Consider the following 25,577-nt stretch of genomic DNA (forward strand, 5'->3'; position numbering starts at 1 on the left):
GCCCATGGCAACCTCATGATCATAGACAATCCTGAGTGGAGGGGACGCATGAGGAGCATCAAGTCCAAACCCTGGCTCCCTACGGGCAACCTTAAACAGAAATCCTGGAATGACAGAATGATAGAAGTGGAAGATGAGTGCAGAGTGTGCTGTGGAAGCCCAAAGGGCCAAGCGTGTCCTGGGCTGCATCCAGCAGGCACAGCCCAGCTGGCTCGTCGAGAGAGGGGATCGTCCCGCTCTGCACTGCACTGGTGCGGCCCCCGCTCCGTTTTTCTGTGCAGTTTTGTCACGGAATTGTCACCCCATGGCTCCACTTCAGTAATCCCAGTTTCATGCCCGCCCCCCTTCAAACCTAGTTTAAAGCCTCCTTTTAAGGAGCCCTGCTAACTCTTGTGCCAGGATCCTTCTTCCCCTTTGGGTTAGGCTCTCCCCGCCTGTTGCCATCAGGCCTCAAGATAAGAAGGACATCAGACTATGGGAGTGCGTCCAGAGGAGGGTGACGCAGGTGGTGAAAGGCCTGGAGGGCAAGACTTAGGAGGAGCGCCTGAGGTCACTTGGCTCGTTCAGCTTGGGGAAGAGAAGGCTGAGGGGTGCCCTCATGGCAGTCGACAACTTGCTCAAGGCGGGCAGCGCAGCGGGAGCTACTGATCTGCTCGCTCTGGTGAGCAGCGATAGGACACAAGGCAATGGCATGAAGCTGCCTCGGGGGAAGTTCAGACTGGATTGTCGGAAGAGGTTCTTGAGTAAGCGAGTGGTGGGTCGGTCACTGGAAGAGCCTCCATAGGGGAGTGGTCACGGCGCCAAGGCTGTCAGTGTTCAAGGAGCGTCTGGACGAGGCTCTCAGTCCTAAGGTTGAAGTTTAGGTGGTCCTGTGAGGAGCAGAGCGTTGGACTTGGTGATCCTTGTGGGTCCCTTCCCAGTTGAGATAGGCTAGTATGTTGAGGGCTGTACAAGGCTGGGAAATGTCACGGTAACCCGAGCCCCAGGGAGGCAGAACGCTTCCCAGAAAGGCAGGTCTGGTCGGCAGAGCAGGGGAGTAGGGCATGAATTCTTTTGCTTTGCTTTGCTTTGCTTTGCTTTGCTTTGCTTTGCTTTGGCGTGTAGCTCTTGCTTTACCTACTGGACCATCTTAGCTGAGCCCACAAGTTTTGCCACTTTTACCCCAAAGATTCTCTGCACCATCCCAAGTAGGGCAAGGGACTGAGCAGCTGCGTGATGCCCGGCTGCTACTGGGATTGAGCCACCAGCCCTGGCAAGCCAAAGCCCAGGGAGTCGGGAAAGCAGCGTCCGCTGCAGCCGCTCCTCTGCAAAACGCTCCCCGAGTCTGTGGCAGCTGAGCAGCCAGCAGCCTATGCCCGCCTTCGCCGACCAAGTGATGCCCAGACTCTCACAGGCAGCGTTTGCTCAAACAAGTGATCTATTGAAACATATTTACAGAGGGTCTCCAAGGGAAGGGACTCGGGAACGGGGAGGGCAATTGCAGTCCAGGGGGCAAGGGGAGTGAGTTTGTGTTGCAAGGCTCCTGGCAATGGCCCCTTTCAGCTCAGGAAGACATACGAGTCGCCTTGCTTCACGCCAAAGAGCATCTCGATGAGGATGGTGCTGCCGGAAGCATGCGTCAGGCGGAGCTTGCAGGAGTGCCTGGAGGGCAGCACCGTCAGGCGGCAGTGTGTCGACTGAGGCATAACCGCCCAGGCGCTTTTCAGCAAGATCTGCAGCCAGCGTGAGGTCTTGTCTGTGTCGAGGTAGGGGCCGGTGCAGAGGGTGCCCAGGAGGCTGGGACCCTGTCTTTCCCTCAGCTCCTTCTGGGGGTGGTGGAGGAAGCACAGCATGTCCTCGGCCAGCTGCTCCCTCATGCACGTGCACTGCAGCTCTACGCGGAGGCTGGCCTTCCTCTCTGGCGTGTCCTTGCTGGCGGTGCCCGTGTCCACGTGGAAGGCATGGCCACGCGGGGGCTTCAGGGGCACGAGCAGGCGGTAGATGGCATCCTCCTCACAGCCACTCCAAGCCCCTAAGGTGCTGCTCACCCCAATGACTGGCCTCGGCTGTGGCATGAAACTGTTCCTCGAGAGTTTTCCGCAGATCCGCAGAAGTTCATCAACCAGCTCCTCCACCATTGTGAAGGATTCGGAGAGGTCCAGGAGGTGCTGGGCCGAAATCCTGCGCCCATGCAGAGCAACCCTGGCCTTTTCTTGTGACTCCTCTCGTTCAGCCTGGTCGGTGGTGGTGCCCTCCGTGCTGCTGTTGCCTGGCCGGCAGCTCCTTTTGCTGAGCCAGCAGCCAAGCCCCAATAGGAGGAGGAGAAGAAGTGCAGCGGTGGCCCAGAAGTGCCATTGCTGCAGAGCAGGGACGAGCAGGGCTGCCCAGGCAGAGGCAGCCTGCTCCAGCCCCTGCAGTAGCTGGGTCACCTGCTCTCGCAGGGACATCTCGCGCTGCTCCATGTGCTCTGGCGTGGCCTCGTCCAGCCGAGCACCCAGCATCTGCTGGAAGAAGCTTTGCAGAGCCTGGATGAGCAACAGCCCTGTGGCAGCCATGGCCTGCAGGAGGAGAGAGAGAAGGGTCTCAGTGGGGCTGGGAGGGAGCTGGCAGCAGGGGGAGCGGGGCCGGGAGCCGCAGGGAGCTGGGAGGAAGGTAGGAGAGTTGGGAGGCAGCAGGGAGGCAGCAAGGCCTGCGCCCAGAGCCGGCAGCGGCGGTGGCGACACCGTGCTCAAGGGGCTCCCGCCAGCAGCTGGGCCCTCGCTGGCGTGTGAGAACCCACCCCGCGCCCCAGGGGCCGGTGTCTCCGCCCCGGCCCTGTTCCAGCCCAGCCTCCCCCCGCCAGCCCACTCACCATCATCCCGGGCTCTACTGGCTCAGCGCTGCCGGATGGGGCCCTTTATAGTCGCCCCCATTGTGACGCGTTACCGCAGGTGTCCCAGGCGCCAGAGCGCATCACAGTCCCGTGCGGCAACCAGCCCCTGCCATGGCCCCCAGCCCGGCTCAGCGACTGCCAGCTGCCCTGGGCTCCTGCTTAAGAGGGACCTCTCTCCGCAGGAGCTGCTGTGGGGCTATAGTCTGGGTTTATTCTCAGCTGCGTGCCCATGGCAACCTCATGATCATAGACAATCCTGAGTGGAGGGGACGCATGAGGAGCATCAAGTCCAAACCCTGGCTCCCTACGGGCAACCTTAAACAGAAATCCTGGAATGACAGAATGATAGAAGTGGAAGATGAGTGCAGAGTGTGCTGTGGAAGCCCAAAGGGCCAAGCGTGTCCTGGGCTGCATCCAGCAGGCACAGCCCAGCTGGCTCGTCGAGAGAGGGGATCGTCCCGCTCTGCACTGCACTGGTGCGGCCCCCGCTCCGTTTTTCTGTGCAGTTTTGTCACGGAATTGTCACCCCATGGCTCCACTTCAGTAATCCCAGTTTCATGCCCGCCCCCCTTCAAACCTAGTTTAAAGCCTCCTTTTAAGGAGCCCTGCTAACTCTTGTGCCAGGATCCTTCTTCCCCTTTGGGTTAGGCTCTCCCCGCCTGTTGCCATCAGGCCTCAAGATAAGAAGGACATCAGACTATGGGAGTGCGTCCAGAGGAGGGTGACGCAGGTGGTGAAAGGCCTGGAGGGCAAGACTTAGGAGGAGCGCCTGAGGTCACTTGGCTCGTTCAGCTTGGGGAAGAGAAGGCTGAGGGGTGCCCTCATGGCAGTCGACAACTTGCTCAAGGCGGGCAGCGCAGCGGGAGCTACTGATCTGCTCGCTCTGGTGAGCAGCGATAGGACACAAGGCAATGGCATGAAGCTGCCTCGGGGGAAGTTCAGACTGGATTGTCGGAAGAGGTTCTTGAGTAAGCGAGTGGTGGGTCGGTCACTGGAAGAGCCTCCATAGGGGAGTGGTCACGGCGCCAAGGCTGTCAGTGTTCAAGGAGCGTCTGGACGAGGCTCTCAGTCCTAAGGTTGAAGTTTAGGTGGTCCTGTGAGGAGCAGAGCGTTGGACTTGGTGATCCTTGTGGGTCCCTTCCCAGTTGAGATAGGCTAGTATGTTGAGTGCTGTACAAGGCTGGGAAATGTCACGGTAACCCGAGCCCCAGGGAGGCAGAACGCTTCCCAGAAAGGCAGGTCTGGTCGGCAGAGCAGGGGAGTAGGGCATGAATTCTTTTGCTTTGCTTTGCTTTGCTTTGCTTTGCTTTGCTTTGGCGTGTAGCTCTTGCTTTACCTACTGGACCGTCTTAGCTGAGCCCACAAGTTTTGCCACTTTTACCCCAAAGATTCTCTGCACCATCCCAAGTAGGGCAAGGGACTGAGCAGCTGCGTGATGCCCGGCTGCTACTGGGATTGAGCCACCAGCCCTGGCAAGCCAAAGCCCAGGGAGTCGGGAAAGCAGCGTCCGCTGCAGCCGCTCCTCTGCAAAACGCTCCCCGAGTCTGTGGCAGCTGAGCAGCCAGCAGCCTATGCCCGCCTTCGCCGACCAAGTGATGCCCAGACTCTCACAGGCAGCGTTTGCTCAAACAAGTGATCTATTGAAACATATTTACAGAGGGTCTCCAAGGGAAGGGACTCGGGAATGGGGAGGGCAATTGCAGTCCAGGGGGCAAGGGGAGTGAGTTTGTGTTGCAAGGCTCCTGGCAATGGCCCCTTTCAGCTCAGGAAGACATACGAGTCGCCTTGCTTCACGCCAAAGAGCATCTCGATGAGGATGGTGCTGCCGGAAGCATGCGTCAGGCGGAGCTTGCAGGAGTGCCTGGAGGGCAGCACCGTCAGGCGGCAGTGTGTCGACTGAGGCATAACCGCCCAGGCGCTTTTCAGCAAGATCTGCAGCCAGCGTGAGGTCTTGTCTGTGTCGAGGTAGGGGCCGGTGCAGAGGGTGCCCAGGAGGCTGGGACCCTGTCTTTCCCTCAGCTCCTTCTGGGGGTGGTGGAGGAAGCACAGCATGTCCTCGGCCAGCTGCTCCCTCATGCACGTGCACTGCAGCTCTACGCGGAGGCTGGCCTTCCTCTCTGGCGTGTCCTTGCTGGCGGTGCCCGTGTCCACGTGGAAGGCATGGCCACGCGGGGGCTTCAGGGGCACGAGCAGGCGGTAGATGGCATCCTCCTCACAGCCACTCCAAGCCCCTAAGGTGCTGCTCACCCCAATGACTGGCCTCGGCTGTGGCATGAAACTGTTCCTCGAGAGTTTTCCGCAGATCCGCAGAAGTTCATCAACCAGCTCCTCCACCATTGTGAAGGATTCGGAGAGGTCCAGGAGGTGCTGGGCCGAAATCCTGCGCCCATGCAGAGCAACCCTGGCCTTTTCTTGTGACTCCTCTCGTTCAGCCTGGTCGGTGGTGGTGCCCTCCGTGCTGCTGTTGCCTGGCCGGCAGCTCCTTTTGCTGAGCCAGCAGCCAAGCCCCAATAGGAGGAGGAGAAGAAGTGCAGCGGTGGCCCAGAAGTGCCATTGCTGCAGAGCAGGGACGAGCAGGGCTGCCCAGGCAGAGGCAGCCTGCTCCAGCCCCTGCAGTAGCTGGGTCACCTGCTCTCGCAGGGACATCTCGCGCTGCTCCATGTGCTCTGGCGTGGCCTCGTCCAGCCGAGCACCCAGCATCTGCTGGAAGAAGCTTTGCAGAGCCTGGATGAGCAACAGCCCTGTGGCAGCCATGGCCTGCAGGAGGAGAGAGAGAAGGGTCTCAGTGGGGCTGGGAGGGAGCTGGCAGCAGGGGGAGCGGGGCCGGGAGCCGCAGGGAGCTGGGAGGAAGGTAGGAGAGTTGGGAGGCAGCAGGGAGGCAGCAAGGCCTGCGCCCAGAGCCGGCAGCGGCGGTGGCGACACCGTGCTCAAGGGGCTCCCGCCAGCAGCTGGGCCCTCGCTGGCGTGTGAGAACCCACCCCGCGCCCCAGGGGCCGGTGTCTCCGCCCCGGCCCTGTTCCAGCCCAGCCTCCCCCCGCCAGCCCACTCACCATCATCCCGGGCTCTACTGGCTCAGCGCTGCCGGATGGGGCCCTTTATAGTCGCCCCCATTGTGACGCGTTACCGCAGGTGTCCCAGGCGCCAGAGCGCATCACAGTCCCGTGCGGCAACCAGCCCCTGCCATGGCCCCCAGCCCGGCTCAGCGACTGCCAGCTGCCCTGGGCTCCTGCTTAAGAGGGACCTCTCTCCGCAGGAGCTGCTGTGGGGCTATAGTCTGGGTTTATTCTCAGCTGCGTGCCCATGGCAACCTCATGATCATAGACAATCCTGAGTGGAGGGGACGCATGAGGAGCATCAAGTCCAAACCCTGGCTCCCTACGGGCAACCTTAAACAGAAATCCTGGAATGACAGAATGATAGAAGTGGAAGATGAGTGCAGAGTGTGCTGTGGAAGCCCAAAGGGCCAAGCGTGTCCTGGGCTGCATCCAGCAGGCACAGCCCAGCTGGCTCGTCGAGAGAGGGGATCGTCCCGCTCTGCACTGCACTGGTGCGGCCCCCGCTCCGTTTTTCTGTGCAGTTTTGTCACGGAATTGTCACCCCATGGCTCCACTTCAGTAATCCCAGTTTCATGCCCGCCCCCCTTCAAACCTAGTTTAAAGCCTCCTTTTAAGGAGCCCTGCTAACTCTTGTGCCAGGATCCTTCTTCCCCTTTGGGTTAGGCTCTCCCCGCCTGTTGCCATCAGGCCTCAAGATAAGAAGGACATCAGACTATGGGAGTGCGTCCAGAGGAGGGTGACGCAGGTGGTGAAAGGCCTGGAGGGCAAGACTTAGGAGGAGCGCCTGAGGTCACTTGGCTCGTTCAGCTTGGGGAAGAGAAGGCTGAGGGGTGCCCTCATGGCAGTCGACAACTTGCTCAAGGCGGGCAGCGCAGCGGGAGCTACTGATCTGCTCGCTCTGGTGAGCAGCGATAGGACACAAGGCAATGGCATGAAGCTGCCTCGGGGGAAGTTCAGACTGGATTGTCGGAAGAGGTTCTTGAGTAAGCGAGTGGTGGGTCGGTCACTGGAAGAGCCTCCATAGGGGAGTGGTCACGGCGCCAAGGCTGTCAGTGTTCAAGGAGCGTCTGGACGAGGCTCTCAGTCCTAAGGTTGAAGTTTAGGTGGTCCTGTGAGGAGCAGAGCGTTGGACTTGGTGATCCTTGTGGGTCCCTTCCCAGTTGAGATAGGCTAGTATGTTGAGGGCTGTACAAGGCTGGGAAATGTCACGGTAACCCGAGCCCCAGGGAGGCAGAACGCTTCCCAGAAAGGCAGGTCTGGTCGGCAGAGCAGGGGAGTAGGGCATGAATTCTTTTGCTTTGCTTTGCTTTGCTTTGCTTTGCTTTGCTTTGGCGTGTAGCTCTTGCTTTACCTACTGGACCGTCTTAGCTGAGCCCACAAGTTTTGCCACTTTTACCCCAAAGATTCTCTGCACCATTCCAAGTAGGGCAAGGGACTGAGCAGCTGCATGATGCCCGGCTGCTACTGGGATTGAGCCACCAGCCCTGGCAAGCCAAAGCCCAGGGAGTCGGGAAAGCAGCGTCCGCTGCAGCCGCTCCTCTGCAAAACGCTCCCCGAGTCTGTGGCAGCTGAGCAGCCAGCAGCCTATGCCCGCCTTCGCCGACCAAGTGATGCCCAGACTCTCACAGGCAGCGTTTGCTCAAACAAGTGATCTATTGAAACATATTTACAGAGGGTCTCCAAGGGAAGGGACTCGGGAACGGGGAGGGCAATTGCAGTCCAGGGGGCAAGGGGAGTGAGTTTGTGTTGCAAGGCTCCTGGCAATGGCCCCTTTCAGCTCAGGAAGACATACGAGTCGCCTTGCTTCACGCCAAAGAGCATCTCGATGAGGATGGTGCTGCCGGAAGCATGCGTCAGGCGGAGCTTGCAGGAGTGCCTGGAGGGCAGCACCGTCAGGCGGCAGTGTGTCGACTGAGGCATAACCGCCCAGGCGCTTTTCAGCAAGATCTGCAGCCAGCGTGAGGTCTTGTCTGTGTCGAGGTAGGGGCCGGTGCAGAGGGTGCCCAGGAGGCTGGGACCCTGTCTTTCCCTCAGCTCCTTCTGGGGGTGGTGGAGGAAGCACAGCATGTCCTCGGCCAGCTGCTCCCTCATGCACGTGCACTGCAGCTCTACGCGGAGGCTGGCCTTCCTCTCTGGCGTGTCCTTGCTGGCGGTGCCCGTGTCCACGTGGAAGGCATGGCCACGCGGGGGCTTCAGGGGCACAAGCAGGCGGTAGATGGCATCCTCCTCACAGCCACTCCAAGCCCCTAAGGTGCTGCTCACCCCAATGACTGGCCTCGGCTGTGGCATGAAACTGTTCCTCGAGAGTTTTCCGCAGATCCGCAGAAGTTCATCAACCAGCTCCTCCACCATTGTGAAGGATTCGGAGAGGTCCAGGAGGTGCTGGGCCGAAATCCTGCGCCCATGCAGAGCAACCCTGGCCTTTTCTTGTGACTCCTCTCGTTCAGCCTGGTCGGTGGTGGTGCCCTCCGTGCTGCTGTTGCCTGGCCGGCAGCTCCTTTTGCTGAGCCAGCAGCCAAGCCCCAATAGGAGGAGGAGAAGAAGTGCAGCGGTGGCCCAGAAGTGCCATTGCTGCAGAGCAGGGACGAGCAGGGCTGCCCAGGCAGAGGCAGCCTGCTCCAGCCCCTGCAGTAGCTGGGTCACCTGCTCTCGCAGGGACATCTCGCGCTGCTCCATGTGCTCTGGCGTGGCCTCGTCCAGCCGAGCACCCAGCATCTGCTGGAAGAAGCTTTGCAGAGCCTGGATGAGCAACAGCCCTGTGGCAGCCATGGCCTGCAGGAGGAGAGAGAGAAGGGTCTCAGTGGGGCTGGGAGGGAGCTGGCAGCAGGGGGAGCGGGGCCGGGAGCCGCAGGGAGCTGGGAGGAAGGTAGGAGAGTTGGGAGGCAGCAGGGAGGCAGCAAGGCCTGCGCCCAGAGCCGGCAGCGGCGGTGGCGACACCGTGCTCAAGGGGCTCCCGCCAGCAGCTGGGCCCTCGCTGGCGTGTGAGAACCCACCCCGCGCCCCAGGGGCCGGTGTCTCCGCCCCGGCCCTGTTCCAGCCCAGCCTCCCCCCGCCAGCCCACTCACCATCATCCCGGGCTCTACTGGCTCAGCGCTGCCGGATGGGGCCCTTTATAGTCGCCCCCATTGTGACGCGTTACCGCAGGTGTCCCAGGCGCCAGAGCGCATCACAGTCCCGTGCGGCAACCAGCCCCTGCCATGGCCCCCAGCCCGGCTCAGCGACTGCCAGCTGCCCTGGGCTCCTGCTTAAGAGGGACCTCTCTCCGCAGGAGCTGCTGTGGGGCTATAGTCTGGGTTTATTCTCAGCTGCGTGCCCATGGCAACCTCATGATCATAGACAATCCTGAGTGGAGGGGACGCATGAGGAGCATCAAGTCCAAACCCTGGCTCCCTACGGGCAACCTTAAACAGAAATCCTGGAATGACAGAATGATAGAAGTGGAAGATGAGTGCAGAGTGTGCTGTGGAAGCCCAAAGGGCCAAGCGTGTCCTGGGCTGCATCCAGCAGGCACAGCCCAGCTGGCTCGTCGAGAGAGGGGATCGTCCCGCTCTGCACTGCACTGGTGCGGCCCCCGCTCCGTTTTTCTGTGCAGTTTTGTCACGGAATTGTCACCCCATGGCTCCACTTCAGTAATCCCAGTTTCATGCCCGCCCCCCTTCAAACCTAGTTTAAAGCCTCCTTTTAAGGAGCCCTGCTAACTCTTGTGCCAGGATCCTTCTTCCCCTTTGGGTTAGGCTCTCCCCGCCTGTTGCCATCAGGCCTCAAGATAAGAAGGACATCAGACTATGGGAGTGCGTCCAGAGGAGGGTGACGCAGGTGGTGAAAGGCCTGGAGGGCAAGACTTAGGAGGAGCGCCTGAGGTCACTTGGCTCGTTCAGCTTGGGGAAGAGAAGGCTGAGGGGTGCCCTCATGGCAGTCGACAACTTGCTCAAGGCGGGCAGCGCAGCGGGAGCTACTGATCTGCTCGCTCTGGTGAGCAGCGATAGGACACAAGGCAATGGCATGAAGCTGCCTCGGGGGAAGTTCAGACTGGATTGTCGGAAGAGGTTCTTGAGTAAGCGAGTGGTGGGTCGGTCACTGGAAGAGCCTCCGTAGGGGAGTGGTCACGGCGCCAAGGCTGTCAGTGTTCAAGGAGCGTCTGGACGAGGCTCTCAGTCCTAAGGTTGAAGTTTAGGTGGTCCTGTGAGGAGCAGAGCGTTGGACTTGGTGATCCTTGTGGGTCCCTTCCCAGTTGAGATAGGCTAGTATGTTGAGGGCTGTACAAGGCTGGGAAATGTCACGGTAACCCGAGCCCCAGGGAGGCAGAACGCTTCCCAGAAAGGCAGGTCTGGTCGGCAGAGCAGGGGAGTAGGGCATGAATTCTTTTGCTTTGCTTTGCTTTGCTTTGCTTTGCTTTGCTTTGCTTTGGCGTGTAGCTCTTGCTTTACCTACTGGACCGTCTTAGCTGAGCCCACAAGTTTTGCCACTTTTACCCCAAAGATTCTCTGCACCATCCCAAGTAGGGCAAGGGACTGAGCAGCTGCGTGATGCCCGGCTGCTACTGGGATTGAGCCACCAGCCCTGGCAAGCCAAAGCCCAGGGAGTCGGGAAAGCAGCGTCCGCTGCAGCCGCTCCTCTGCAAAACGCTCCCCGAGTCTGTGGCAGCTGAGCAGCCAGCAGCCTATGCCCGCCTTCGCCGACCAAGTGATGCCCAGACTCTCACAGGCAGCGTTTGCTCAAACAAGTGATCTATTGAAACATATTTACAGAGGGTCTCCAAGGGAAGGGACTCGGGAACGGGGAGGGCAATTGCAGTCCAGGGGGCAAGGGGAGTGAGTTTGTGTTGCAAGGCTCCTGGCAATGGCCCCTTTCAGCTCAGGAAGACATACGAGTCGCCTTGCTTCACGCCAAAGAGCATCTCGATGAGGATGGTGCTGCCGGAAGCATGCGTCAGGCGGAGCTTGCAGGAGTGCCTGGAGGGCAGCACCGTCAGGCGGCAGTGTGTCGACTGAGGCATAACCGCCCAGGCGCTTTTCAGCAAGATCTGCAGCCAGCGTGAGGTCTTGTCTGTGTCGAGGTAGGGGCCGGTGCAGAGGGTGCCCAGGAGGCTGGGACCCTGTCTTTCCCTCAGCTCCTTCTGGGGGTGGTGGAGGAAGCACAGCATGTCCTCGGCCAGCTGCTCCCTCATGCACGTGCACTGCAGCTCTACGCGGAGGCTGGCCTTCCTCTCTGGCGTGTCCTTGCTGGCGGTGCCCGTGTCCACGTGGAAGGCATGGCCACGCGGGGGCTTCAGGGGCACGAGCAGGCGGTAGATGGCATCCTCCTCACAGCCACTCCAAGCCCCTAAGGTGCTGCTCACCCCAATGACTGGCCTCGGCTGTGGCATGAAACTGTTCCTCGAGAGTTTTCCGCAGATCCGCAGAAGTTCATCAACCAGCTCCTCCACCATTGTGAAGGATTCGGAGAGGTCCAGGAGGTGCTGGGCCGAAATCCTGCGCCCATGCAGAGCAACCCTGGCCTTTTCTTGTGACTCCTCTCGTTCAGCCTGGTCGGTGGTGGTGCCCTCCGTGCTGCTGTTGCCTGGCCGGCAGCTCCTTTTGCTGAGCCAGCAGCCAAGCCCCAATAGGAGGAGGAGAAGAAGTGCAGCGGTGGCCCAGAAGTGCCATTGCTGCAGAGCAGGGACGAGCAGGGCTGCCCAGGCAGAGGCAGCCTGCTCCAGCCCCTGCAGTAGCTGGGTCACCTGCTCTCGCAGGGACATCTCGCGCTGCTCCATGTGCTCTGGCGTGGCCTCGTCCAGCCGAGCACCCAGCATCTGCTGGAAGAAGCTTTGCAGAGCCTGGATGAGCAACAGCCCTGTGGCAGCCATGGCCTGCAGGAGGAGAGAGAGAAGGGTCTCAGTGGGGCTGGGAGGGAGCTGGCAGCAGGGGGAGCGGGGCCGGGAGCCGCAGGGAGCTGGGAGGAAGGTAGGAGAGTTGGGAGGCAGCAGGGAGGCAGCAAGGCCTGCGCCCAGAGCCGGCAGCGGCGGTGGCGACACCGTGCTCAAGGGGCTCCCGCCAGCAGCTGGGCCCTCGCTGGCGTGTGAGAACCCACCCCGCGCCCCAGGGGCCGGTGTCTCCGCCCCGGCCCTGTTCCAGCCCAGCCTCCCCCCGCCAGCCCACTCACCATCATCCCGGGCTCTACTGGCTCAGCGCTGCCGGATGGGGCCCTTTATAGTCGCCCCCATTGTGACGCGTTACCGCAGGTGTCCCAGGCGCCAGAGCGCATCACAGTCCCGTGCGGCAACCAGCCCCTGCCATGGCCCCCAGCCCGGCTCAGCGACTGCCAGCTGCCCTGGGCTCCTGCTTAAGAGGGACCTCTCTCCGCAGGAGCTGCTGTGGGGCTATAGTCTGGGTTTATTCTCAGCTGCGTGCCCATGGCAACCTCATGATCATAGACAATCCTGAGTGGAGGGGACGCATGAGGAGCATCAAGTCCAAACCCTGGCTCCCTACGGGCAACCTTAAACAGAAATCCTGGAATGACAGAATGATAGAAGTGGAAGATGAGTGCAGAGTGTGCTGTGGAAGCCCAAAGGGCCAAGCGTGTCCTGGGCTGCATCCAGCAGGCACAGCCCAGCTGGCTCGTCGAGAGAGGGGATCGTCCCGCTCTGCACTGCACTGGTGCGGCCCCCGCTCCGTTTTTCTGTGCAGTTTTGTCACGGAATTGTCACCCCATGGCTCCACTTCAGTAATCCCAGTTTCATGCCCGCCCCCCTTCAAACCTAGTTTAAAGCCTCCTTTTAAGGAGCCCTGCTAACTCTTGTGCCAGGATCCTTCTTCCCCTTTGGGTTAGGCTCTCCCCGCCTGTTGCCATCAGGCCTCAAGATAAGAAGGACATCAGACTATGGGAGTGCGTCCAGAGGAGGGTGACGCAGGTGGTGAAAGGCCTGGAGGGCAAGACTTAGGAGGAGCGCCTGAGGTCACTTGGCTCGTTCAGCTTGGGGAAGAGAAGGCTGAGGGGTGCCCTCATGGCAGTCGACAACTTGCTCAAGGCGGGCAGCGCAGCGGGAGCTACTGATCTGCTCGCTCTGGTGAGCAGCGATAGGACACAAGGCAATGGCATGAAGCTGCCTCGGGGGAAGTTCAGACTGGATTGTCGGAAGAGGTTCTTGAGTAAGCGAGTGGTGGGTCGGTCACTGGAAGAGCCTCCATAGGGGAGTGGTCACGGCGCCAAGGCTGTCAGTGTTCAAGGAGCGTCTGGACGAGGCTCTCAGTCCTAAGGTTGAAGTTTAGGTGGTCCTGTGAGGAGCAGAGCGTTGGACTTGGTGATCCTTGTGGGTCCCTTCCCAGTTGAGATAGGCTAGTATGTTGAGGGCTGTACAAGGCTGGGAAATGTCACGGTAACCCGAGCCCCAGGGAGGCAGAACGCTTCCCAGAAAGGCAGGTCTGGTCGGCAGAGCAGGGGAGTAGGGCATGAATTCTTTTGCTTTGCTTTGCTTTGCTTTGCTTTGCTTTGGCGTGTAGCTCTTGCTTTACCTACTGGACCGTCTTAGCTGAGCCCACAAGTTTTGCCACTTTTACCCCAAAGATTCTCTGCACCATCCCAAGTAGGGCAAGGGACTGAGCAGCTGCGTGATGCCCGGCTGCTACTGGGATTGAGCCACCAGCCCTGGCAAGCCAAAGCCCAGGGAGTCGGGAAAGCAGCGTCCGCTGCAGCCGCTCCTCTGCAAAACGCTCCCCGAGTCTGTGGCAGCTGAGCAGCCAGCAGCCTATGCCCGCCTTCGCCGACCAAGTGATGCCCAGACTCTCACAGGCAGCGTTTGCTCAAACAAGTGATCTATTGAAACATATTTACAGAGGGTCTCCAAGGGAAGGGACTCGGGAACGGGGAGGGCAATTGCAGTCCAGGGGGCAAGGGGAGTGAGTTTGTGTTGCAAGGCTCCTGGCAATGGCCCCTTTCAGCTCAGGAAGACATACGAGTCGCCTTGCTTCACGCCAAAGAGCATCTCGATGAGGATGGTGCTGCCGGAAGCATGCATCAGGCGGAGCTTGCAGGAGTGCCTGGAGGGCAGCACCGTCAGGCGGCAGTGTGTCGACTGAGGCATAACCGCCCAGGCGCTTTTCAGCAAGATCTGCAGCCAGCGTGAGGTCTTGTCTGTGTCGAGGTAGGGGCCGGTGCAGAGGGTGCCCAGGAGGCTGGGACCCTGTCTTTCCCTCAGCTCCTTCTGGGGGTGGTGGAGGAAGCACAGCATGTCCTCGGCCAGCTGCTCCCTCATGCACGTGCACTGCAGCTCTACGCGGAGGCTGGCCTTCCTCTCTGGCGTGTCCTTGCTGGCGGTGCCCGTGTCCACGTGGAAGGCATGGCCACGCGGGGGCTTCAGGGGCACGAGCAGGCGGTAGATGGCATCCTCCTCACAGCCACTCCAAGCCCCTAAGGTGCTGCTCACCCCAATGACTGGCCTCGGCTGTGGCATGAAACTGTTCCTCGAGAGTTTTCCGCAGATCCGCAGAAGTTCATCAACCAGCTCCTCCACCATTGTGAAGGATTCGGAGAGGTCCAGGAGGTGCTGGGCCGAAATCCTGTGCCCATGCAGAGCAACCCTGGCCTTTTCTTGTGACTCCTCTCGTTCAGCCTGGTCGGTGGTGGTGCCCTCCGTGCTGCTGTTGCCTGGCCGGCAGCTCCTTTTGCTGAGCCAGCAGCCAAGCCCCAATAGGAGGAGGAGAAGAAGTGCAGCGGTGGCCCAGAAGTGCCATTGCTGCAGAGCAGGGACGAGCAGGGCTGCCCAGGCAGAGGCAGCCTGCTCCAGCCCCTGCAGTAGCTGGGTCACCTGCTCTCGCAGGGACATCTCGCGCTGCTCCATGTGCTCTGGCGTGGCCTCGTCCAGCCGAGCACCCAGCATCTGCTGGAAGAAGCTTTGCAGAGCCTGGATGAGCAACAGCCCTGTGGCAGCCATGGCCTGCAGGAGGAGAGAGAGAAGGGTCTCAGTGGGGCTGGGAGGGAGCTGGCAGCAGGGGGAGCGGGGCCGGGAGCCGCAGGGAGCTGGGAGGAAGGTAGGAGAGTTGGGAGGCAGCAGGGAGGCAGCAAGGCCTGCGCCCAGAGCCGGCAGCGGCGGTGGCGACACCGTGCTCAAGGGGCTCCCGCCAGCAGCTGGGCCCTCGCTGGCGTGTGAGAACCCACCCCGCGCCCCAGGGGCCGGTGTCTCCGCCCCGGCCCTGTTCCAGCCCAGCCTCCCCCCGCCAGCCCACTCACCATCATCCCGGGCTCTACTGGCTCAGCGCTGCCGGATGGGGCCCTTTATAGTCGCCCCCATTGTGACGCGTTACCGCAGGTGTCCCAGGCGCCAGAGCGCATCACAGTCCCGTGCGGCAACCAGCCCCTGCCATGGCCCCCAGCCCGGCTCAGCGACTGCCAGCTGCCCTGGGCTCCTGCTTAAGAGGGACCTCTCTCCGCAGGAGCTGCTGTGGGGCTATAGTCTGGGTTTATTCTCAGCTGCGTGCCCATGGCAACCTCATGATCATAGACAATCCTGAGTGGAGGGGACGCATGAGGAGCATCAAGTCCAAACCCTGGCTCCCTACGGGCAACCTTAAACAGAAATCCTGGAATGACAGAATGATAGAAGTGGAAGATGAGTGCAGAGTGTGCTGTGGAAGCCCAAAGGGCCAAGCGTGTCCTGGGCTGCATCCAGCAGGCACAGCCCAGCTGGCTCGTCGAGAGAGGGGATCGTCCCGCTCTGCACTGCACTGGTGCGGCCCCCGCTCCGTTTTTCTGTGCAGTTTTGTCACGGAATTGTCACCCCATGGCTCCACTTCAGTAATCCCAGTTTCATGCCCGCCCCCCTTCAAACCTAGTTTAAAGCCTCCTTTTAAGGAGCCCTGCTAACTCTTGTGCCAGGATCCTTCTTCCCCTTTGGGTTAGGCTCTCCCCGCCTGTTGCCATCAGGCCTCAAGATAAGAAGGACATCAGACTATGGGAGTGCGTCCAGAGGAGGGTGACGCAGGTGGTGAAAGGCCTGGAGGGCAAGACTTAGGAGGAGCGCCTGAGGTCACTTGGCTCGTTCAGCTTGGGGAAGAGAAGGCTGAGGGGTGCCCTCATGGCAGTCGACAACTTGCTCAAGGCGGGCAGCGCAGCGGGAGCTACTGATCTGCTCGCTCTGGTGAGCAGCGATAGGACACAAGGCAATGGCATGAAGCTGCCTCGGGGGAAGTTCAGACTGGATTGTCGGAAGAGGTTCTTGAGTAAGCGAGTGGTGGGTCGGTCACTGGAAGAGCCTCCATAGGGGAGTGGTCACGGCGCCAAGGCTGTCAGTGTTCAAGGAGCGTCTGGACGAGGCTCTCAGTCCTAAGGTTGAAGTTTAGGTGGTCCTGTGAGGAGCAGAGCGTTGGACTTGGTGATCCTTGTGGGTCCCTTCCCAGTTGAGATAGGCTAGTATGTTGAGGGCTGTACAAGGCTGGGAAATGTCACGGTAACCCGAGCCCCAGGGAGGCAGAACGCTTCCCAGAAAGGCAGGTCTGGTCGGCAGAGCAGGGGAGTAGGGCATGAATTCTTTTGCTTTGCTTTGCTTTGCTTTGCTTTGCTTTGGCGTGTAGCTCTTGCTTTACCTACTGGACCGTCTTAGCTGAGCCCACAAGTTTTGCCACTTTTACCCCAAAGATTCTCTGCACCATCCCAAGTAGGGCAAGGGACTGAGCAGCTGCGTGATGCCCGGCTGCTACTGGGATTGAGCCACCAGCCCTGGCAAGCCAAAGCCCAGGGAGTCGGGAAAGCAGCGTCCGCTGCAGCCGCTCCTCTGCAAAACGCTCCCCGAGTCTGTGGCAGCTGAGCAGCCAGCAGCCTATGCCCGCCTTCGCCGACCAAGTGATGCCCAGACTCTCACAGGCAGCGTTTGCTCAAACAAGTGATCTATTGAAACATATTTACAGAGGGTCTCCAAGGGAAGGGACTCGGGAACGGGGAGGGCAATTGCAGTCCAGGGGGCAAGGGGAGTGAGTTTGTGTTGCAAGGCTCCTGGCAATGGCCCCTTTCAGCTCAGGAAGACATACGAGTCGCCTTGCTTCACGCCAAAGAGCATCTCGATGAGGATGGTGCTGCCGGAAGCATGCATCAGGCGGAGCTTGCAGGAGTGCCTGGAGGGCAGCACCGTCAGGCGGCAGTGTGTCGACTGAGGCATAACCGCCCAGGCGCTTTTCAGCAAGATCTGCAGCCAGCGTGAGGTCTTGTCTGTGTCGAGGTAGGGGCCGGTGCAGAGGGTGCCCAGGAGGCTGGGACCCTGTCTTTCCCTCAGCTCCTTCTGGGGGTGGTGGAGGAAGCACAGCATGTCCTCGGCCAGCTGCTCCCTCATGCACGTGCACTGCAGCTCTACGCGGAGGCTGGCCTTCCTCTCTGGCGTGTCCTTGCTGGCGGTGCCCGTGTCCACGTGGAAGGCATGGCCACGCGGGGGCTTCAGGGGCACGAGCAGGCGGTAGATGGCATCCTCCTCACAGCCACTCCAAGCCCCTAAGGTGCTGCTCACCCCAATGACTGGCCTCGGCTGTGGCATGAAACTGTTCCTCGAGAGTTTTCCGCAGATCCGCAGAAGTTCATCAACCAGCTCCTCCACCATTGTGAAGGATTCGGAGAGGTCCAGGAGGTGCTGGGCCGAAATCCTGCGCCCATGCAGAGCAACCCTGGCCTTTTCTTGTGACTCCTCTCGTTCAGCCTGGTCAGTGGTGGTGCCCTCCGTGCTGCTGTTGCCTGGCCGGCAGCTCCTTTTGCTGAGCCAGCAGCCAAGCCCCAATAGGAGGAGGAGAAGAAGTGCAGCGGTGGCCCAGAAGTGCCATTGCTGCAGAGCAGGGACGAGCAGGGCTGCCCAGGCAGAGGCAGCCTGCTCCAGCCCCTGCAGTAGCTGGGTCACCTGCTCTCGCAGGGACATCTCGCGCTGCTCCATGTGCTCTGGCGTGGCCTCGTCCAGCCGAGCACCCAGCATCTGCTGGAAGAAGCTTTGCAGAGCCTGGATGAGCAACAGCCCTGTGGCAGCCATGGCCTGCAGGAGGAGAGAGAGAAGGGTCTCAGTGGGGCTGGGAGGGAGCTGGCAGCAGGGGGAGCGGGGCCGGGAGCCGCAGGGAGCTGGGAGGAAGGTAGGAGAGTTGGGAGGCAGCAGGGAGGCAGCAAGGCCTGCGCCCAGAGCCGGCAGCGGCGGTGGCGACACCGTGCTCAAGGGGCTCCCGCCAGCAGCTGGGCCCTCGCTGGCGTGTGAGAACCCACCCCGCGCCCCAGGGGCCGGTGTCTCCGCCCCGGCCCTGTTCCAGCCCAGCCTCCCCCCGCCAGCCCACTCACCATCATCCCGGGCTCTACTGGCTCAGCGCTGCCGGATGGGGCCCTTTATAGTCGCCCCCATTGTGACGCGTTACCGCAGGTGTCCCAGGCGCCAGAGCGCATCACAGTCCCGTGCGGCAACCAGCCCCTGCCATGGCCCCCAGCCCGGCTCAGCGACTGCCAGCTGCCCTGGGCTCCTGCTTAAGAGGGACCTCTCTCCGCAGGAGCTGCTGTGGGGCTATAGTCTGGGTTTATTCTCAGCTGCGTGCCCATGGCAACCTCATGATCATAGACAATCCTGAGTGGAGGGGACGCATGAGGAGCATCAAGTCCAAACCCTGGCTCCCTACGGGCAACCTTAAACAGAAATCCTGGAATGACAGAATGATAGAAGTGGAAGATGAGTGCAGAGTGTGCTGTGGAAGCCCAAAGGGCCAAGCGTGTCCTGGGCTGCATCCAGCAGGCACAGCCCAGCTGGCTCGTCGAGAGAGGGGATCGTCCCGCTCTGCACTGCACTGGTGCGGCCCCCGCTCCGTTTTTCTGTGCAGTTTTGTCACGGAATTGTCACCCCATGGCTCCACTTCAGTAATCCCAGTTTCATGCCCGCCCCCCTTCAAACCTAGTTTAAAGCCTCCTTTTAAGGAGCCCTGCTAACTCTTGTGCCAGGATCCTTCTTCCCCTTTGGGTTAGGCTCTCCCCGCCTGTTGCCATCAGGCCTCAAGATAAGAAGGACATCAGACTATGGGAGTGCGTCCAGAGGAGGGTGACGCAGGTGGTGAAAGGCCTGGAGGGCAAGACTTAGGAGGAGCGCCTGAGGTCACTTGGCTCGTTCAGCTTGGGGAAGAGAAGGCTGAGGGGTGCCCTCATGGCAGTCGACAACTTGCTCAAGGCGGGCAGCGCAGCGGGAGCTACTGATCTGCTCGCTCTGGTGAGCAGCGATAGGACACAAGGCAATGGCATGAAGCTGCCTCGGGGGAAGTTCAGACTGGATTGTCGGAAGAGGTTCTTGAGTAAGCGAGTGGTGGGTCGGTCACTGGAAGAGCCTCCATAGGGGAGTGGTCACGGCGCCAAGGCTGTCAGTGTTCAAGGAGCGTCTGGACGAGGCTCTCAGTCCTAAGGTTGAAGTTTAGGTGGTCCTGTGAGGAGCAGAGCGTTGGACTTGGTGATCCTTGTGGGTCCCTTCCCAGTTGAGATAGGCTAGTATGTTGAGGGCTGTACAAGGCTGGGAAATGTCACGGTAACCCGAGCCCCAGGGAGGCAGAACGCTTCCCAGAAAGGCAGGTCTGGTCGGCAGAGCAGGGGAGTAGGGCATGAATTCTTTTGCTTTGCTTTGCTTTGCTTTGCTTTGCTTTGCTTTGCTTTGCTTTGGCGTGTAGCTCTTGCTTTACCTACTGGACCATCTTAGCTGAGCCCACAAGTTTTGCCACTTTTACCCCAAAGATTCTCTGCACCATCCCAAGTAGGGCAAGGGACTGAGCAGCTGCGTGATGCCCGGCTGCTACTGGGATTGAGCCACCAGCCCTGGCAAGCCAAAGCCCAGGGAGTCGGGAAAGCAGCGTCCGCTGCAGCCGCTCCTCTGCAAAACGCTCCCCGAGTCTGTGGCAGCTGAGCAGCCAGCAGCCTATGCCCGCCTTCGCCGACCAAGTGATGCCCAGACTCTCACAGGCAGCGTTTGCTCAAACAAGTGATCTATTGAAACATATTTACAGAGGGTCTCCAAGGGAAGGGACTCGGGAACGGGGAGGGCAATTGCAGTCCAGGGGGCAAGGGGAGTGAGTTTGTGTTGCAAGGCTCCTGGCAATGGCCCCTTTCAGCTCAGGAAGACATACGAGTCGCCTTGCTTCACGCCAAAGAGCATCTCGATGAGGATGGTGCTGCCGGAAGCATGCGTCAGGCGGAGCTTGCAGGAGTGCCTGGAGGGCAGCACCGTCAGGCGGCAGTGTGTCGACTGAGGCATAACCGCCCAGGCGCTTTTCAGCAAGATCTGCAGCCAGCGTGAGGTCTTGTCTGTGTCGAGGTAGGGGCCGGTGCAGAGGGTGCCCAGGAGGCTGGGACCCTGTCTTTCCCTCAGCTCCTTCTGGGGGTGGTGGAGGAAGCACAGCATGTCCTCGGCCAGCTGCTCCCTCATGCACGTGCACTGCAGCTCTACGCGGAGGCTGGCCTTCCTCTCTGGCGTGTCCTTGCTGGCGGTGCCCGTGTCCACGTGGAAGGCATGGCCACGCGGGGGCTTCAGGGGCACGAGCAGGCGGTAGATGGCATCCTCCTCACAGCCACTCCAAGCCCCTAAGGTGCTGCTCACCCCAATGACTGGCCTCGGCTGTGGCATGAAACTGTTCCTCGAGAGTTTTCCGCAGATCCGCAGAAGTTCATCAACCAGCTCCTCCACCATTGTGAAGGATTCGGAGAGGTCCAGGAGGTGCTGGGCCGAAATCCTGCGCCCATGCAGAGCAACCCTGGCCTTTTCTTGTGACTCCTCTCGTTCAGCCTGGTCGGTGGTGGTGCCCTCCGTGCTGCTGTTGCCTGGCCGGCAGCTCCTTTTGCTGAGCCAGCAGCCAAGCCCCAATAGGAGGAGGAGAAGAAGTGCAGCGGTGGCCCAGAAGTGCCATTGCTGCAGAGCAGGGACGAGCAGGGCTGCCCAGGCAGAGGCAGCCTGCTCCAGCCCCTGCAGTAGCTGGGTCACCTGCTCTCGCAGGGACATCTCGCGCTGCTCCATGTGCTCTGGCGTGGCCTCGTCCAGCCGAGCACCCAGCATCTGCTGGAAGAAGCTTTGCAGAGCCTGGATGAGCAACAGCCCTGTGGCAGCCATGGCCTGCAGGAGGAGAGAGAGAAGGGTCTCAGTGGGGCTGGGAGGGAGCTGGCAGCAGGGGGAGCGGGGCCGGGAGCCGCAGGGAGCTGGGAGGAAGGTAGGAGAGTTGGGAGGCAGCAGGGAGGCAGCAAGGCCTGCGCCCAGAGCCGGCAGCGGCGGTGGCGACACCGTGCTCAAGGGGCTCCCGCCAGCAGCTGGGCCCTCGCTGGCGTGTGAGAACCCACCCCGCGCCCCAGGGGCCGGTGTCTCCGCCCCGGCCCTGTTCCAGCCCAGCCTCCCCCCGCCAGCCCACTCACCATCATCCCGGGCTCTACTGGCTCAGCGCTGCCGGATGGGGCCCTTTATAGTCGCCCCCATTGTGACGCGTTACCGCAGGTGTCCCAGGCGCCAGAGCGCATCACAGTCCCGTGCGGCAACCAGCCCCTGCCATGGCCCCCAGCCCGGCTCAGCGACTGCCAGCTGCCCTGGGCTCCTGCTTAAGAGGGACCTCTCTCCACAGGAGCTGCTGTGGGGCTATAGTCTGGGTTTATTCTCAGCTGCGTGCCCATGGCAACCTCATGATCATAGACAATCCTGAGTGGAGGGGACGCATGAGGAGCATCAAGTCCAAACCCTGGCTCCCTACGGGCAACCTTAAACAGAAATCCTGGAATGACAGAATGATAGAAGTGGAAGATGAGTGCAGAGTGTGCTGTGGAAGCCCAAAGGGCCAAGCGTGTCCTGGGCTGCATCCAGCAGGCACAGCCCAGCTGGCTCGTCGAGAGAGGGGATCGTCCCGCTCTGCACTGCACTGGTGCGGCCCCCGCTCCGTTTTTCTGTGCAGTTTTGTCACGGAATTGTCACCCCATGGCTCCACTTCAGTAATCCCAGTTTCATGCCCGCCCCCCTTCAAACCTAGTTTAAAGCCTCCTTTTAAGGAGCCCTGCTAACTCTTGTGCCAGGATCCTTCTTCCCCTTTGGGTTAGGCTCTCCCCGCCTGTTGCCATCAGGCCTCAAGATAAGAAGGACATCAGACTATGGGAGTGCGTCCAGAGGAGGGTGACGCAGGTGGTGAAAGGCCTGGAGGGCAAGACTTAGGAGGAGCGCCTGAGGTCACTTGGCTCGTTCAGCTTGGGGAAGAGAAGGCTGAGGGGTGCCCTCATGGCAGTCGACAACTTGCTCAAGGCGGGCAGCGCAGCGGGAGCTACTGATCTGCTCGCTCTGGTGAGCAGCGATAGGACACAAGGCAATGGCATGAAGCTGCCTCGGGGGAAGTTCAGACTGGATTGTCGGAAGAGGTTCTTGAGTAAGCGAGTGGTGGGTCGGTCACTGGAAGAGCCTCCGTAGGGGAGTGGTCACGGCGCCAAGGCTGTCAGTGTTCAAGGAGCGTCTGGACGAGGCTCTCAGTCCTAAGGTTGAAGTTTAGGTGGTCCTGTGAGGAGCAGAGCGTTGGACTTGGTGATCCTTGTGGGTCCCTTCCCAGTTGAGATAGGCTAGTATGTTGAGGGCTGTACAAGGCTGGGAAATGTCACGGTAACCCGAGCCCCAGGGAGGCAGAACGCTTCCCAGAAAGGCAGGTCTGGTCGGCAGAGCAGGGGAGTAGGGCATGAATTCTTTTGCTTTGCTTTGCTTTGCTTTGCTTTGCTTTGCTTTGCTTTGGCGTGTAGCTCTTGCTTTACCTACTGGACCGTCTTAGCTGAGCCCACAAGTTTTGCCACTTTTACCCCAAAGATTCTCTGCACCATTCCAAGTAGGGCAAGGGACTGAGCAGCTGCGTGATGCCCGGCTGCTACTGGGATTGAGCCACCAGCCCTGGCAAGCCAAAGCCCAGGGAGTCGGGAAAGCAGCGTCCGCTGCAGCCGCTCCTCTGCAAAACGCTCCCCGAGTCTGTGGCAGCTGAGCAGCCAGCAGCCTATGCCCGCCTTCGCCGACCAAGTGATGCCCAGACTCTCACAGGCAGCGTTTGCTCAAACAAGTGATCTATTGAAACATATTTACAGAGGGTCTCCAAGGGAAGGGACTCGGGAACGGGGAGGGCAATTGCAGTCCAGGGGGCAAGGGGAGTGAGTTTGTGTTGCAAGGCTCCTGGCAATGGCCCCTTTCAGCTCAGGAAGACATACGAGTCGCCTTGCTTCACGCCAAAGAGCATCTCGATGAGGATGGTGCTGCCGGAAGCATGCGTCAGGCGGAGCTTGCAGGAGTGCCTGGAGGGCAGCACCGTCAGGCGGCAGTGTGTCGACTGAGGCATAACCGCCCAGGCGCTTTTCAGCAAGATCTGCAGCCAGCGTGAGGTCTTGTCTGTGTCGAGGTAGGGGCCGGTGCAGAGGGTGCCCAGGAGGCTGGGACCCTGTCTTTCCCTCAGCTCCTTCTGGGGGTGGTGGAGGAAGCACAGCATGTCCTCGGCCAGCTGCTCCCTCATGCACGTGCACTGCAGCTCTACGCGGAGGCTGGCCTTCCTCTCTGGCGTGTCCTTGCTGGCGGTGCCCGTGTCCACGTGGAAGGCATGGCCACGCGGGGGCTTCAGGGGCACGAGCAGGCGGTAGATGGCATCCTCCTCACAGCCACTCCAAGCCCCTAAGGTGCTGCTCACCCCAATGACTGGCCTCGGCTGTGGCATGAAACTGTTCCTCGAGAGTTTTCCGCAGATCCGCAGAAGTTCATCAACCAGCTCCTCCACCATTGTGAAGGATTCGGAGAGGTCCAGGAGGTGCTGGGCCGAAATCCTGCGCCCATGCAGAGCAACCCTGGCCTTTTCTTGTGACTCCTCTCGTTCAGCCTGGTCGGTGGTGGTGCCCTCCGTGCTGCTGTTGCCTGGCCGGCAGCTCCTTTTGCTGAGCCAGCAGCCAAGCCCCAATAGGAGGAGGAGAAGAAGTGCAGCGGTGGCCCAGAAGTGCCATTGCTGCAGAGCAGGGACGAGCAGGGCTGCCCAGGCAGAGGCAGCCTGCTCCAGCCCCTGCAGTAGCTGGGTCACCTGCTCTCGCAGGGACATCTCGCGCTGCTCCATGTGCTCTGGCGTGGCCTCGTCCAGCCGAGCACCCAGCATCTGCTGGAAGAAGCTTTGCAGAGCCTGGATGAGCAACAGCCCTGTGGCAGCCATGGCCTGCAGGAGGAGAGAGAGAAGGGTCTCAGTGGGGCTGGGAGGGAGCTGGCAGCAGGGGGAGCGGGGCCGGGAGCCGCAGGGAGCTGGGAGGAAGGTAGGAGAGTTGGGAGGCAGCAGGGAGGCAGCAAGGCCTGCGCCCAGAGCCGGCAGCGGCGGTGGCGACACCGTGCTCAAGGGGCTCCCGCCAGCAGCTGGGCCCTCGCTGGCGTGTGAGAACCCACCCCGCGCCCCAGGGGCCGGTGTCTCCGCCCCGGCCCTGTTCCAGCCCAGCCTCCCCCCGCCAGCCCACTCACCATCATCCCGGGCTCTACTGGCTCAGCGCTGCCGGATGGGGCCCTTTATAGTCGCCCCCATTGTGACGCGTTACCGCAGGTGTCCCAGGCGCCAGAGCGCATCACAGTCCCGTGCGGCAACCAGCCCCTGCCATGGCCCCCAGCCCGGCTCAGCGACTGCCAGCTGCCCTGGGCTCCTGCTTAAGAGGGACCTCTCTCCGCAGGAGCTGCTGTGGGGCTATAGTCTGGGTTTATTCTCAGCTGCGTGCCCATGGCAACCTCATGATCATAGACAATCCTGAGTGGAGGGGACGCATGAGGAGCATCAAGTCCAAACCCTGGCTCCCTACGGGCAACCTTAAACAGAAATCCTGGAATGACAGAATGATAGAAGTGGAAGATGAGTGCAGAGTGTGCTGTGGAAGCCCAAAGGGCCAAGCGTGTCCTGGGCTGCATCCAGCAGGCACAGCCCAGCTGGCTCGTCGAGAGAGGGGATCGTCCCGCTCTGCACTGCACTGGTGCGGCCCCCGCTCCGTTTTTCTGTGCAGTTTTGTCACGGAATTGTCACCCCATGGCTCCACTTCAGTAATCCCAGTTTCATGCCCGCCCCCCTTCAAACCTAGTTTAAAGCCTCCTTTTAAGGAGCCCTGCTAACTCTTGTGCCAGGATCCTTCTTCCCCTTTGGGTTAGGCTCTCCCCGCCTGTTGCCATCAGGCCTCAAGATAAGAAGGACATCAGACTATGGGAGTGCGTCCAGAGGAGGGTGACGCAGGTGGTGAAAGGCCTGGAGGGCAAGACTTAGGAGGAGCGCCTGAGGTCACTTGGCTCGTTCAGCTTGGGGAAGAGAAGGCTGAGGGGTGCCCTCATGGCAGTCGACAACTTGCTCAAGGCGGGCAGCGCAGCGGGAGCTACTGATCTGCTCGCTCTGGTGAGCAGCGATAGGACACAAGGCAATGGCATGAAGCTGCCTCGGGGGAAGTTCAGACTGGATTGTCGGAAGAGGTTCTTGAGTAAGCGAGTGGTGGGTCGGTCACTGGAAGAGCCTCCGTAGGGGAGTGGTCACGGCGCCAAGGCTGTCAGTGTTCAAGGAGCGTCTGGACGAGGCTCTCAGTCCTAAGGTTGAAGTTTAGGTGGTCCTGTGAGGAGCAGAGCGTTGGACTTGGTGATCCTTGTGGGTCCCTTCCCAGTTGAGATAGGCTAGTATGTTGAGGGCTGTACAAGGCTGGGAAATGTCACGGTAACCCGAGCCCCAGGGAGGCAG

The 25,577-nt window shown here is 60.7% G+C and overlaps 8 protein-coding genes across 8 annotated transcripts; all 8 read right to left on the reverse strand.

Moving 5' to 3' along the window:
- Positions 1 to 1,538: 1,538 nt before the first annotated feature.
- Positions 1,539 to 2,426, reverse strand: LOC141466056 (inositol 1,4,5-trisphosphate receptor-interacting protein-like 1). The gene has a single exon (XM_074149772.1). The coding sequence runs from the start codon at positions 2,424 to 2,426 to the stop codon at positions 1,539 to 1,541; it is 888 nt and encodes a 295-aa protein (XP_074005873.1).
- A 2,183-nt stretch (positions 2,427 to 4,609) lies between these two features.
- On the reverse strand, positions 4,610 to 5,497 carry LOC141466063 (inositol 1,4,5-trisphosphate receptor-interacting protein-like 1). The gene has a single exon (XM_074149786.1). The coding sequence runs from the start codon at positions 5,495 to 5,497 to the stop codon at positions 4,610 to 4,612; it is 888 nt and encodes a 295-aa protein (XP_074005887.1).
- A 2,183-nt stretch (positions 5,498 to 7,680) lies between these two features.
- LOC141466074 (inositol 1,4,5-trisphosphate receptor-interacting protein-like 1) lies at positions 7,681 to 8,568 on the reverse strand. The gene has a single exon (XM_074149797.1). The coding sequence runs from the start codon at positions 8,566 to 8,568 to the stop codon at positions 7,681 to 7,683; it is 888 nt and encodes a 295-aa protein (XP_074005898.1).
- A 2,188-nt stretch (positions 8,569 to 10,756) lies between these two features.
- Positions 10,757 to 11,644, reverse strand: LOC141466082 (inositol 1,4,5-trisphosphate receptor-interacting protein-like 1). Its single transcript, XM_074149809.1, has one exon. It carries the CDS (start codon positions 11,642 to 11,644, stop codon positions 10,757 to 10,759), a length of 888 nt encoding a protein of 295 aa, XP_074005910.1.
- Positions 11,645 to 13,822: 2,178 nt separating this feature from the next.
- Positions 13,823 to 14,710, reverse strand: LOC141466093 (inositol 1,4,5-trisphosphate receptor-interacting protein-like 1). The gene has a single exon (XM_074149820.1). It carries the CDS (start codon positions 14,708 to 14,710, stop codon positions 13,823 to 13,825), a length of 888 nt encoding a protein of 295 aa, XP_074005921.1.
- Positions 14,711 to 16,888: 2,178 nt separating this feature from the next.
- On the reverse strand, positions 16,889 to 17,776 carry LOC141466104 (inositol 1,4,5-trisphosphate receptor-interacting protein-like 1). Its single transcript, XM_074149831.1, has one exon. It carries the CDS (start codon positions 17,774 to 17,776, stop codon positions 16,889 to 16,891), a length of 888 nt encoding a protein of 295 aa, XP_074005932.1.
- Positions 17,777 to 19,969: 2,193 nt separating this feature from the next.
- Positions 19,970 to 20,857, reverse strand: LOC141466115 (inositol 1,4,5-trisphosphate receptor-interacting protein-like 1). Its single transcript, XM_074149841.1, has one exon. It carries the CDS (start codon positions 20,855 to 20,857, stop codon positions 19,970 to 19,972), a length of 888 nt encoding a protein of 295 aa, XP_074005942.1.
- Positions 20,858 to 23,045: 2,188 nt separating this feature from the next.
- LOC141466125 (inositol 1,4,5-trisphosphate receptor-interacting protein-like 1) lies at positions 23,046 to 23,933 on the reverse strand. Its single transcript, XM_074149853.1, has one exon. The coding sequence runs from the start codon at positions 23,931 to 23,933 to the stop codon at positions 23,046 to 23,048; it is 888 nt and encodes a 295-aa protein (XP_074005954.1).
- Positions 23,934 to 25,577: the final 1,644 nt, after the last annotated feature.

Source organism: Numenius arquata, chromosome 1 (genome assembly GCF_964106895.1).
Source record: "Numenius arquata chromosome 1, bNumArq3.hap1.1, whole genome shotgun sequence".
NCBI lineage: Eukaryota > Metazoa > Chordata > Aves > Charadriiformes > Scolopacidae > Numenius > Numenius arquata.